The following is a 13,987-nucleotide window of genomic DNA, read 5'->3' as shown; positions in this document are numbered from 1 at the left end:
TTTTTTAACCAATTAATTAATCTCTCAAGTAAGAGTTCAATCCTTTGTTCTCGTGCACCAATAAATAAACAGGAACTCCAATAATATCAAAGAAAAATTGTGACAAGTTCCTAAACTCTTTGAAACAATCGCCTTTAGTCAACAGATCCCTTTGAAATTCATCCAAAACTCAAACTGAAACCCCCAACTCTCTCCATAAATTACCCCCGAATTAATTCATTGACACACATCCAAACTCTCTCCAAAATTTCCCATTTATTCCCCCAACTTGATTCCTCATGTTGAATCATGAAGACGTCAAAGTCATGAAATCGAGAATTGAATGATGGAGTTATTAATAATGAGGTGATTCTAAACACCTGCAGTGAAAAATAGAAAATAAAAAATAGTACGAAAGAAAGAAACTTATAAATTGTGAAAACAGTTGGCAAATCCCCAAGGCTTGTTTTTACTCCCCGACATATCAAATTTTCCATCATTGTACAATCGATCAGTTTGATACCATCATCCTCACGTGCTTTACCTCAGTATATCTCATTTCACCCTTCTATTCGCTTCCTCTTTCCCAGCTTTGACTCCACTCAATCCACCCTTTCTCCCTCTCTCCCTTTCATCACCCTACTTGCTGTTTCCTATTCGTATACCAATCCCAAAGGATATATACGTGCAAATCCACGTGATTCCAATTGCATTCGGCTCGTTTGAGTGCATCAGATATCCCGATTGCAACAACAACAACAACAACAGCATCAACAAGCACCAAATAGGCCTGTTTTAAGGACCAGTGAGCATTATGCACCAAATCATTGTCAATTAATTTTTATCATTTGCCATTCTCTTGTATATCACAATCGAAACAATTATTGGTAACAGTTACGGATGCCTGCCGACAATTTTTCAGATTAATTGAATGATTTCCCAATTTAATAACATAACTCTAAGGGGAATATTTGTGGGTATTGATAGATATTGGTGAGATTTATAGTATCTACCACATGTTCAATTGAATTCTACCGAATTTATATGAATTGGAGAAATCATATAACCCTCAAAAAAAAAGAGAAAAATGACCCGTTTGCTATGTACAGAAAAAAAAGGAAATTAAAAATTACGTGACAGTTCTGTAAATGTGTAGCGACGTGTCATTTCGTAGAAAAAACAACTCATGTGAATTTTTACGTTACTATTACATAATTTTTCTGTTACCTCACGTAAAAATTACGCCGAAATGAAGTAAAACTGTCAAATAATTTTTCAAGAATTTTTCCTTAGTATCCATAAGCATAAAAAATTACTAATTTTGTCTTGAAACGATCGATTTATTCAATTTATCCAGATTCCGATAGTATAGTGTGCAAAATAGACTAGGATTTCCGATAGAATAGTGCAAATAAATTGGAATTTGTCTCATTTCTCAGAAAATAATTTATAGGCGGATATGTACGCTATTACTCAAATGTCTTTTCGAAAAATCACATGTATTATTGTGGATGAGCTTTTAAATTTTCCAATGCAATCCACGTTACACCTGCGTACTACATTTAGGAATGTCCGAATCGAATAAATGTTTTTGGACGCTGCAGGCGTAAACTGACAAAAAAAACCTCGATTAAAAGCGTACGTTCTTGATTGAAATTGCAATAAATCTGTTTTCGCTAGAAACCATTCTGATTCTTGCATCAATCTTCTCACAACATTGCAAATCAATGGCACTAAACGTTCATTAATTCTTCAAAAATTCTAATCGCAATCGGTTATACACTCAAATTAATCCTACACAGAAATAAAAATACCGGAAAAATTACGGAAATTTCACGTATTCGTGGGGTGACCTTGGTTATCGGAGAAAAATACTGTAAGTTCTGTAAAAATTTTCGTAGCGAGCAGAAATTTTTACGAAACTTTCAGGACAATTTTGCGGTACCTCCAGTACTTGTTCCCGAAAGACAAGGTCACCCCACGAATACGTGAAAGTTCCGTAATGTTTCCGGTATTTTTCTCTCCGTGTACGCATACATTGATCAAGTAGATGCAGATTTGAATCATGCTAAGATAACGAAAGTATGATTTAAAAACAATAGATTCATTTCGCATTATCGCCCCGATATTGTGGAAAGCAAAGATGTTAAAATAGTCCCTGATTCGAGATCACATAAATGATTTAGCAACATCCCTGCTTCTTTGTCCATGCAATAAAATAAGTTTCTACCTCACTTTTCAAAGCAACTATCTCAGATTCACTGCTATAGATTTCCCCACTGATTACATAATACGCTGTTAAAGAATGCCGTGGACTCCATTTGCAATCGATAATACAAGGTGAAACTCTTCACAGTGAAAATAAAAGAGGATCAATGAAAACACGGGGATTAGTGATGCCATTCGGGATAGGGTTGGTTCGATTGAAAAATTTACGACCAAGTGAACATAAATGAAAGAACATAAAAAACAAGCACGAAGAACAATCTAGCGCTTCAGTTAACCTTTTAATTTCCTATGCACTAACAGTCTAGTTGGTTGCTGTAGTCTCCAACGACAAAAGCGGTTTAATATTGGAGCGTCACTCTCATAATGCCAAAGAAAATACGAATAAAATTTAGGAAATCTCAAAAAAAGTACCTCATGAAAGATATTGAAAAATCAAAATTCTATTGTTTTTTTTTCTCGAAAATAATCAATTAATCTGTCTGAATTATTCCGTGTCCCCATAAATCCACAATAATTCAATTGTCCCCATTCCTCATTATTTTCACTGAATATGATTGTAAATTAAATTAAGAAAAAATTGAAAGTTCATGTTAACTTCTTATGAATTATTTTTCTTTTGACAATCGTTAAATTAGGTAGTCTGATAATAATATAGGTGATTTCCAATTAAAGATAGAAATATTTCACAGCTCAGTACTGCAACGGGTGATCTTTTTGTAATACGAATGCAATGATTTTTTGACTAAAAACCGTGCTCGTAAGCTCGTCAGTACCGAGTCCCTAATTTAAAGTTTAATTTCAACCTGATCTGGTATTTAATTCAACAGCCTTGGAGTTAGTCGTAAAAAAGACTTTAGTGTAAAAATTACTGAAGTATGATTGCACAATTACTCAATATTCTACCACATACCCTACAATTTCAGCACTGAACGTGTGCAGTGATATTTTTTATCATTTATTGTCAAAATAATATGGTGATCACGTTTTATTGCGACATATGGATGGAAAAATGTCCACGTAGGCCTTAAACTGAATTTATTTTCACACAATTGAAGATTCATACATTGTGACTGGAATTGCGTGAAATTTTTCTAGTTTCGTGAAATCTTTCTAGTCTTGAAAATAACTGAACCCCTCGATTGACGAATGCTAGCAAATACGTTATTCTTGTGTGGTTCGAGTTGTTAACGGAGATTCAAAGGATAGAGGTAGAAAAAAAAATCACAGATGGCCAGTAAATAGACCAGAGGTTGATGGGTTGTATGCGAATAGCGCACACCGGAGGTGAGACGAAAGCTTTCTACCGTATACTGACTGCATCTCCGGACGTGCGACACAAAGGCTTCACGACATTTTATAATGGAACACGACCGTACAGTACTTCAGAAAACTTGTAACGCATGTGGTAGCGAGTTTTTTGCATTTAACAAAAAAAAAAAAAAAATTAGAATTTCCATCTCACTGGAAACAGAAAAGTTACACTTAAAAAAAAAAAAGCAACCAAAAACTTGTGTCCCAAAGGGGTAGTTTCCATTTACCAAAGTGCTTTTGATCTTCGTCCATTTGGGACACAGTGAATCCATTAACTCAAATGGCGTTATAAATCCGAAAAAGAAAATCTCATTTTGAATAGGCAAATGAAGTAATTCTCAATGCGATCTCAAAAAATTCTGAATCACTGACATAAAAGATTGAAAACTTCTAAATTGACAAAAAATTTACAAGCACCAAGTTGCCACCGAATTAAGAGAGTCGAATTAAGTTTTAGCGTTAAAATTGCTCCGAAGCTCTACTACCTCTACTTCTGGAACACCGATGTTCCGTTTTCTGCTGACAACGTTCTTTTTTCCTCATCATGACTCTGGGAAATCTACCGAAAGTACCGTTACTACTTTCTCCCTCTGTACTCAGCCCTCTTTATTCAACCCTACGTCATTCAGTGGATCTCAATCTGAAATATTGCGTACACTGTCCAAAAATTTTCAATAGTAATACCACTGGTGTGTCAAAAATTATCGGATATTTTCCAACAGCTTCGTTGCCTAGAGGCGATTGTGGCAAATTTTCCAGGCCGACAATCGCGAATGCAAACCACGAGGGGTTTTTCTGCTAAATTTGACTCACTGGGTACTAGGCGCAAGGAAGCTTCAGGGACATGTCCGATTAATTTTGAATTTTAATTAATTTTGTTTACTCAGATTTTGGTTAATCAAAGGGCTGTAAATAACATTCGAATGCATATTCACACAATCATACAGAGGAATGGAAAGCCCTGGAAGACGAGTTTGGCGATTGAAATAAAATATTTTGAGGAAAATTTCATTTAAAAAATTGGAGAAATACATTTCCCAGAGGGACTCCTTCAAAATTACTCATTTTTAAATTATGTTCGCAGTAATCTACTTGTTTGTTTATCTATCACATAGAATGTTTAACTTGAAATGCGCTGAAAGGTGAGTCATTTGAAAAGCTATCATAAAAAATTTCCATTGGCGATTTTTTTCGAAATTTCCGAAATTAAACTGTTGGACAGTTTCGAATACTGCGTTCTAATTTCTGAAAATCTGGGTTTGAAAAATAATCGGCGTAATTTTCTGGACAAAGACGAGAATTCTTTACGGCTCAAAGGGAAAAATGAATCTGAAATTTCAAGTCTCTGGAAATTTCATAATTTACGTGTCCTTTCATAATTTACACGAATACTCTGAGAAAGAAAAATACTTCAGCTAAATTAATCTATTGGTACCAGCAGGAGAATGTCAGCTCAATTTTTCGGAAGGAGACCGTCATTTAACTCGATTCGTGGTACAAAATCCGCGGGAATTCAAGTCCTACTTAAAATTCAGCGACTGACAGCGGAATTTCATAATGAAAATGAATGCGCCGAGAAGACTAAATACTTCTGTTTAAATTAATTCACCGCTACCAAGTAATTTTACTTGCCAAAAGTAATTATGTGCCGTACACTGAGAAAAAAAATGCTTTTGCCAAGAATATTTACTAATCACAAGAAAATATATTTGGCACTAGTAAATCTTATGGGAGTATTTATACAGTGGTTGCATGATTTACTGGTGAGAAGAATATATTCTTGGCAAAAGAAATTTTTTTTCTCAGTGTAGTGTATGAAATCTTGAAATTTTTTTAGAATCTTTGGAATTTTGAGCGCATTTTTTAAAAATTGAGAGAAATTTTTTATCGATAAATTTTCCCAAGCTTACTTGATTTCATATCCACTTTCGCCAGACAATAAATAACCGGTAATTTTTCCACGGATTTTCGCATGACATTATAGACACTCAATTGGAAAGTTCCTTCAAAAATCAATAAAAATTTTTGAAGATTCTCATGCAAAACTTTCAACACTGTAGTCCCAAAAAATCTAAAAGTAACCTACAAAATCTGAATGCACCAATTACAATTTCAAACTCCCAATCCAAGAATTCGCTTCTCATAAATTACAAATTTGAAATCATAATTTTAGTTATGAGTCTCGTAATGTACATTTTTAAAGTTATAATTTCCGACTTTGAATGTCCGTTTTTAATCCGTAATTTTAATCAGTAATTTACGAGGATCGGAAAGATCATAAGTAACGTTCCAGAACACGTACTTTACGGTCAACCTATCGTGCAAAATCTAATGTCCATACTGAATTTTCTCTATATATTTTTTTTTCAGGATCCAGAGCTATGTATATCCCTTGGGCTGAGTCTGCAGTACTTGAGGGTTTCAGTAGTTTGTTGGTTGGCAGCAATGTGTCATCACCTTTACGCTACAGTGGCATCCGTGCCATGTCGCGATGACCCACCGACTTATCTCAAGTACAGTGTATTTGCATGGGGTGCACCACTGATAACACTAGTAGCAGCTATCCACATTCAAACTAAGGAGAGCAGTGATCTGTGGAATATCAAGGATTTAACACCATTCAACTGCTGGTGACTACCTTTTTTCTCTCTTTTCACCTATTTTCCTTTTTTTTCCCTTTTTTTCCCTTTTTTTCCCGTTTTTTCCCTATCCAAATGAGACCTTCCCGCGATGAATGAGCGGTAGATTAATTCCACCGGAATGATACATCTCCCAGTGGTTTGAATAGATTTTTTTTCCATAAATCTAAATCCGGAATATTTTTTTTACTTACAGGTAGTTCGTAATTAACCCGTGAGGTAAATTATTTCAATTACTAGATATTCGCAAGTGTTTCGGACAAAAATTAATGGTCAATAGTCAATTCGGAAAGTAAATACTTTTCGTCCTAGGGTGGAAAGTTGCTTCCACCCTAGGGCGAAATATCTTTACTTATAAATAGGGGTTTCAGTTGATAAATCGATATTGCTAGAGATGTGAGTGACAAACCCCGACCGATCAATTACCGAAGTAATGACCGGTAATTACCATCCTTAGAAATGTCCTAATTCGATCAGGAATTAGTAAAACGACCAATTCAAATCAGCCACTGAATTCTCATCAAAATAGATGATTTACAAAAATTTTGATTCCTATATCTCATTTATTCTTGTTGATTTATCCAACTCGTGAGTTAATGAGTAACTCAATAGTACGTTATCTCCAGTATTAAAATTATTATTGTTTCCCGATTCGTTCTCATAAACATTGATTTGATTACAAAACGCGATTTCATGATGCACGGAGAATGACTTCAGCAGCAGAAAATGGTCAAGAAACGATCATTACACATTCTCACTCACTACCCAATTAACCTCTTAATTTATTCGAATTCCTTGATTAATCTTAATCTCTAATATAATGATAACAATTCCCCTGTTCCCCATAAATTTTACTCAACATTACGTAAATTCTACTCAGATCAGGTAAAAAATCGCTATACCACAACTTGACCACACGATTCCTATCATAATTTCCAGTATTTCTTACTACACATTTCTCTTTTTCTTACTACACATTTCTCTTTTTCTTACTACACATTTCGCTCAGTGTAGCCATCAATATATCATCTTCCGTGTAAACACTTTCCCGGAAATTGATTGAAATTTAATACGTCCATTCATCCCCCATCTTCATGATTTCTCCCCTATAAGTGCAGACGATACAAAAACTAGTCAATACGTTGGGGATGAGTAAAGGATTCTCCAACGTGCAATAAAATCCCGATTTCATATAACGAACCATCGAGAAGTTGAATTCACCCCGAGGTGAATTTCTTACCTCGTCAGCTTATTACATTTACTTTTATCTTTTCCCATCGACAACCATTTTCCTTTTTCCCTTAAATTCTAACTGAAAGTATGTCCTGCGAGAAATGAATCAGAATTTATCTGAATTATCGTACTATTACCCGTGCATTTATTTAAAATTCATTGCGATAGATAGAGAAGTTGAATGGAAGTCCCTTTAGAATTGAAATTGGAACTATTATTTTTAAAATGCAATCATTCTGTTGAGAATGATGTTGACACTCGAATGCAGATGGGTCACTAACGATACTCCTCTACTGCTTCTCGGTAGAATGATAAATTGGTCATGAGCGTGAAATCGGGTCATTTGAATGCTATTTCAGGACAATAGCGGAAAGGACACAAAAGGGATGGAGTATTAGCCTTCCACTCCAGTACCCACAATTCGACTCGTATCATTTTTCTCTATTCTATTTTACTATTTATCTTTCCCCCCAAATTCGACGACATTCAACACTGATATAAATAATTACAGTGAACCAGTCCCTTGAGAGCTGCATTTTTCTTAATGCCTGGAAGAGGGCCATCATCATCTCGGTGAACATAATCTCTGCGCCTAAACATCTCACTGATTACTATCCCATTGCTTTACTGCCCTTCCTAACTAAGGTCGTCGAGAACCTGGCATATAATCAACTTTCGTCGTTTCTCCTGGAGCGTGGTTTGCTGGATCCTCGTCAGTGTGGTTTCAGACAGGGCCACAGCACTCAGACGGCATTGTTGAGGCTTGTCAATGACATTAGGAGAGGTGTTGACGACCGAAAAGTTACCGTTTCGGTTCTCTTTGACTTCTCCAAGGCCTTTGACCGTCTCTCATTCATTACTTCTAGCCAAACTATCCTGGCTTCGTTTTTATCCTAGTGCTATGGTCTAGATTTGATCTTATCGAACTGGTCGTTCTCAATCAGTGACAGACGATCATAGGTTATCCCCATACTTCGAAGCCAATGCTGGAGTTCTCCTTCTTTATCAGCAACATCGACAGCTTGGTCCTTGAAGCTCGACATCTGCTCTATGCTGATGACCTCCAGATATACTTGGCACGTGATCCATCTGAGCTTCCCTTGGGCATCCAGCGTCCGAATGCAGATATCACTAGGACCCAAAAGTGGGCCTCAGCTAATTATCTCCAACTCAATGTAAGCAAGACCAAAGCTATGGTTCTGGGAGCCAAACGCTTTGTCAATGGTGTGAATGTTACACTATTTCCCAGTATTGGATGTGATGGGAAGTTATTGAGTTGGTCCGTAGTATAAGAAATTTGGGGGTCATTATTGGCAATAAATTGATCTTCCGAGATCATATCCAGCTCGTCATATCTAAGATTAATTCTGCGTTTTATCAGTTATAATGCCTGAGTAATTATACTGATCAATCGCTCCGCAAATTACTGGTCAATGCCCTCATCTTTTCTCACGTTTCAACTATGTGAAACTTTCATTGAAGTTGAAGAAAAAAGAATTTCAAGTACAACAGATTGTACTTATGAAGTACCTGAATGTATCATGTTCTGTTTCTTTTGTCCATCCTTTTGTTCATCCTTAGACGCAAGGGATGAAAATTCGTGGAGCATCGAAGTTGAAGGTAGGGCAAAAATCTTGTAAACATGGTTTCACAATCAATAGTACTTAATTGTACTCTATTTTACTCTATAAGTTACCACCTTCTGAAATCTCAAATTCGTGAGCGACCGACGAAAATTTCAACCATAGATTTCAAGTCGGTGGTTTTTTTTCCGATGCCCCCTCTCTATGATTCACTCCCATACACAATTTCCGGTTCATGAATAATCCATTAAAAATTTGAGGACAACCTCCAAATCATTAGTACTTGCGCGTATAATATGCCCTTTCTTAAGTACTACGGATTGTGAAACCATATTCACAAGATTTTTATCTCTACCTTCAACTTCGACGCTGCACGAATTTTCCTTCATCCCTTGCGCCTATAAGTAACGTAATAAGTATAATCTATAGTATAATATCTAAGTATAATATAAATATTGCACTTAAACTCGCATTATTAAAAACGATTTTGTGACTGAAATTTCAAGAATTCTAACCGGGGATAAAAATTCACCATAAATTCAAAATTTTCGAAAATAATGACGTGAAATTGTACTATTTTCAGTAATTTTTAAAGTGTGAACCAAATTATTACAATTCCATTGAATATTCAAAGAAATTGAATAATTTTTCGATTACAACATTTTTTAAACTATAAATAGCAAGATTATTTTCATAACAGTTTATTTCATTGCAAAAAAAATCTAATGGGGCTTAAGGTATCTGTTGCCAAAGCAATCCTTAATCAATGAAACCTTAAATGAATAACGGTTATATTTTGTCAAAATAATCTCTAAATCCTAAAAACTTGAAATAGTTTATCTAAGTTTACCACGGGAGTACTGAAATATCCTGCTATCATTTTTTCTAATCATTGTCTATAATTGACTGTGAGTGCGATTAAATAATTTCAATAGATTAATTAAACCATTTCTACTGCTTTCAGATGATTGCATTCCAGAGTGACACAAAAGATGACAAATCAATTCTCTGCGTGACAATGATTTTATTAGTGAATTGTCTGTCGATTGCAGCGACATTTCCCTATAAATTAATCAAAGGGTTAAGAGTCAATCCGCGAGAAATATCATCTATCCCCCAAATATACTCAACCTATCACTATTATCAATCTAATCTTTGTCTTTCTCCATTTTTTTTCAGGTTTCTCGGCTCTCAAGCAACGGTCTACACTTACGGTCTACCGATCGTTCTACTTCTACTTATCTCGGGTTATTATCTCCTCAAAGCAGCTATTGTTGCACGGTAATCAATAAATTGCATCTCGATATTAAATTGAAATTTTGCTTGTGGCAGTAATGAAATTCTCGGTACGAACAGCGTGAAGAACCAAATAAGAGTTATAAGAAAATTCCTCATTTTTGATTGTGAAAAACGGAATCACCCAAGAGAGGAAGACAGAGAGATTGAAGATCTTGCGATCGATCCAATAGAGAAATCAAAGATGAAAGAATAGTTTTCGTAAACAAATAACGCGTTATCAATTTTTCACACTCGACTTGAATCAGAAATTCCATAGGAATTATCATCAAAAAGTAAAGTGGAGCATTCACTTCACAGAGAGAAAAATTGCACAAAAAATATTTATCACCTCAGTTCATGTAAAAACTACTGGTATATAGTTTAACACACCCTTGTGCAGACATGTTGAAAAACAGCATGTACACCTCGGGCGGGAAAACATGACTTTGCGCCCTTGATGCACAATATACCATTTCCATAAACCAGAGATAAACAAATAAATAAATAAACAATAATCCATGCTGAAATAGATCGAAATAAGAATAAATTTTCATAAAAATGATTGAGATAAGAATTTCGATAATTATATAAGTGATTAAATACGTTTGTTAAACTTTTTTTCTCTGTGTGCTATTCGATCTTATTATGAAACACTGGAATTTCTTGTCCTCAGATATACTTGCAGTATGCAATTGGACGTGAAGCAGAGGGAAAAGATGAAAAGAAGACGAGCTCTACAATTGGTACTTTTTCTCAAGATTTGCCTAACCATAGGTCTCATTGCAGGATGTGGAATAGCATCAAGAGTATTGCGAGTGCCTGTACTCTGGGCTATCTTTTGCACCGGACATTCACTACAGGTTTTTATTTTTTACATGATTAAAATTTCAAAACCTCTCCCCACAAGCTTTCCACGATTTTGAATAATTAACGTGAGAAAGATGTGGACTTCCGTTGAGAAGAAATTATTTTATAAAAATTGAAGAATTGTCCGGTTGTTGAAAAAATGGAAAATATTTCTACAAAATTTTTCTGTACTCAAACTTGAAATCTTGTAACTCTAATTTTTATTGCAATTAAAATTAAGTTAAAATTGTTGTGGCCTAATTACGAAAATACACGATATCTTTGCAATGTTTCTTAATTTTCGAAATTTAGTAGGAAAACTCTAAAACGGTTCAAGTCGATTTTTGTACAAAAAATTGTTTAGCATCGACTCTAAAGAGTATAATGCATCTCTCACAGTTAAGATTCAAGTCCTGAAAAATATTAAATGCGTTTTGTAATAAAACAGAATGAGTGACGTTGCCACTCCACTTTTAAACGAACTCCCTCAACATAAACCAAATAATAATAATTTCAAAGAGGTAAAAGTCGAAATAGCTCTGCTAACTATAAACAACAAGAGAGTAAAACACAATTTTACGTGATGAGTTGCTGCAAAAAAAACTGAAGCTATTAGTATGAACAACTCACCCAAAATCAAATAAAAACCATTGATTAACTAATTTAAATTCACAACAGAGGAATGACAATCAGTTCTTTGGCTCTTCTATTAAGATTACTTTTTTCGACTTAAACCGTTCTACCACGCAGAGAGAAAAATTTCATAAAAATTACGTGCCTGTTCCGTAATCTGCCAGTAAAAACAGTATTCAGTAAAAAATTTTTATTTTCAAATTCAGTAAACATTCCGTATTTCCTGAATGTTCAGTGAAAAAGTGGGTAACTATTCCATAATTTCTGCTGAATGCTGTTTTGACTGGTAAATTACGTAACAGGCGCGTCATTTTTATGAAATTTTTCATGAATTTCAATTCATCCAGAAATCACAGCAACAATATTGCCATCTAGAGAAAATGAATAAAGAATTTCGTTGAATTATTTTCCACTTCATTTGTCGCAATAGCACTAATTGGCTGTTCTCTAATAGGGGCTTGCAGTTGCACTGTCAGTGGCATGTAATTGTCGTGTACTGAATGTCTACGCTAGGAAACCGAAGCAATCTAAACAACAGGTGAGTACGAATAAATGGGCACAAGGGTATTGATTCCCAGCCCCCGACTATTTTTCTCATTCTCCATTTCACTATGTTATCTCTATTTTCTGGGTAATTACAGATTGCCAAATCGTCCAGCATGCAACTACTGGCACCGCACCCAGATCCAGTTTGAGAGAAAAAAACAAATTAAACAATAAACATCAAACCATTATCTGTCTCTATTGAAAACCCAAAAGTGAAAAATCAAAAGAAATAGTAACTATTTTTTATATAATCCCTACCGTTTCATTAATTTAATAGATAATCGGATAATTTATCCCGAATCAGTAGAATAAAATTTCAATTAACTAACAGTCACTTTAATAAGCCATTAATTTTCCATGGGAGGAGATGCATCGAAAAATGCAAAAGCATCAAGAAAATCCCTTGACCTCTCAAAAATAATCTGATTTTTCTAGTTTCGCACACTTGGCTGTAAATAAAACAAATTGAAATAGTTTTACATATCAAGAGGGGAGGAAAATTAATAAATAGTCGTTTTGTTACGTTAATTGTAATGAATAATGTGGGGTTATTTGAATTGTTCATCCGATACCCAAAGGGATGTAAACAGTATTAGTACCGAGAGCACCAGAGGCAGGGGCATAAACCCCCACCAGCTTGACTCTAAATCCAGTCATAATACAATTTCCATATCCAACATCTGTCCTCTGACCTAATGACATAATTAACTATTTCAATCAATTCTGATGGCGACAGTTAGATGCCTCCATTGCTAATTGTACCAATAAAATTTAATGTATTTGAACGACATTAAAAATATTTTGAAACCAATAAACCATTTATTAATTAATAGAAATTTTTCTATACCATCTTGAATAACATTTTAGGGCATTTCAGCTAGTATCAGTTGTATCGGATTTAATTGCGTTTTGAGATATGTATTGAAATTGTTCCATTTTTATCATTATGTCACCCTCTAAATTCTAATTCCGATTTATTGCTAATTATTATGGCATATTATAGCATATTATTGCATTTCATGTAATTTATTAAGGTACCATAAAAGGGTTTTGGGACAGGAATGAGTTAATGGACAGTTGAACAATTATTATTCGATGCATGAACATTTGGAGCGCTGTCCATTACTTCACTCATCCCTAAAATCATACCTGTCCCATAACCCTTCCCTCCCAGTATATTCAGACATTATATCATAGCTTATTTTGAAGATCTCAACGAGGTCTATACAGTACCATTTGAGTTTTTCACTTTCATATCGATTTGATAAAGAGTTATCGATGATAACGAGTAGAATTTCACGTGTGACGTTTTGAAAAATAGTAATTCCGTCCAAATAAAATCCATAATCACTTTTGTTAGCCTCGCTAATACTCATGCCTTTCATCCCCATGTCCAAACTCATCGAATGTATGGTCCGTCATAATAAAAATGTCTGGTATTTAATTTTTTTAATCAACAATAAACTCATTGAATTCAACTAGTCTTGAAAAAAAACCTGGATTTTCAGCTCTATTATATTGTCATGTCCCTTTTGAAACCAGTGCGACGGAAGTTTTTCAAGCCGATCTGTCATCTGACAAATTGAAATTTTATTTACATACTCTATACAGTTCCCGTGAATTCCATTTTCCGAATATCGAGAACTGATTTCACCGTATCTCCCGATGCAAATGCATTCCCCAGAAATAAAAAAAAAAATCTCTACCGTC

The 13,987-nt window shown here is 34.7% G+C and overlaps 1 protein-coding gene across 1 annotated transcript in view; it reads left to right on the top strand.

The window, feature by feature from the left end:
* LOC105265778 (cadherin EGF LAG seven-pass G-type receptor 1) overlaps positions 1-12,436 on the top strand; it is a 56,859-nt gene extending 44,423 nt beyond the window's left edge. The window contains exons 4-8 of the mRNA XM_011303487.1: positions 5,890-6,149; positions 10,154-10,255; positions 10,926-11,112; positions 12,186-12,269; positions 12,373-12,436. Of these exons, the coding sequence (XP_011301789.1) occupies positions 5,890-6,149; positions 10,154-10,255; positions 10,926-11,112; positions 12,186-12,269; positions 12,373-12,426 (687 nt within the window). The 3' untranslated portion in view covers positions 12,427-12,436. The remainder of the gene's footprint in view (positions 1-5,889; positions 6,150-10,153; positions 10,256-10,925; positions 11,113-12,185; positions 12,270-12,372) is intronic.
* The last annotated feature ends 1,551 nt before the right edge of the window (positions 12,437-13,987 follow it).

The sequence above is a fragment of the Fopius arisanus genome, unplaced genomic scaffold, assembly GCF_000806365.1.
Source record: "Fopius arisanus strain USDA-PBARC FA_bdor unplaced genomic scaffold, ASM80636v1 scaffold00032, whole genome shotgun sequence".
Taxonomy (NCBI): domain Eukaryota; kingdom Metazoa; phylum Arthropoda; class Insecta; order Hymenoptera; family Braconidae; genus Fopius; species Fopius arisanus.
The sequence above is the reverse complement of the archived record's forward strand: the minus strand, read 5'-3'. Positions and strand labels throughout refer to the sequence as shown.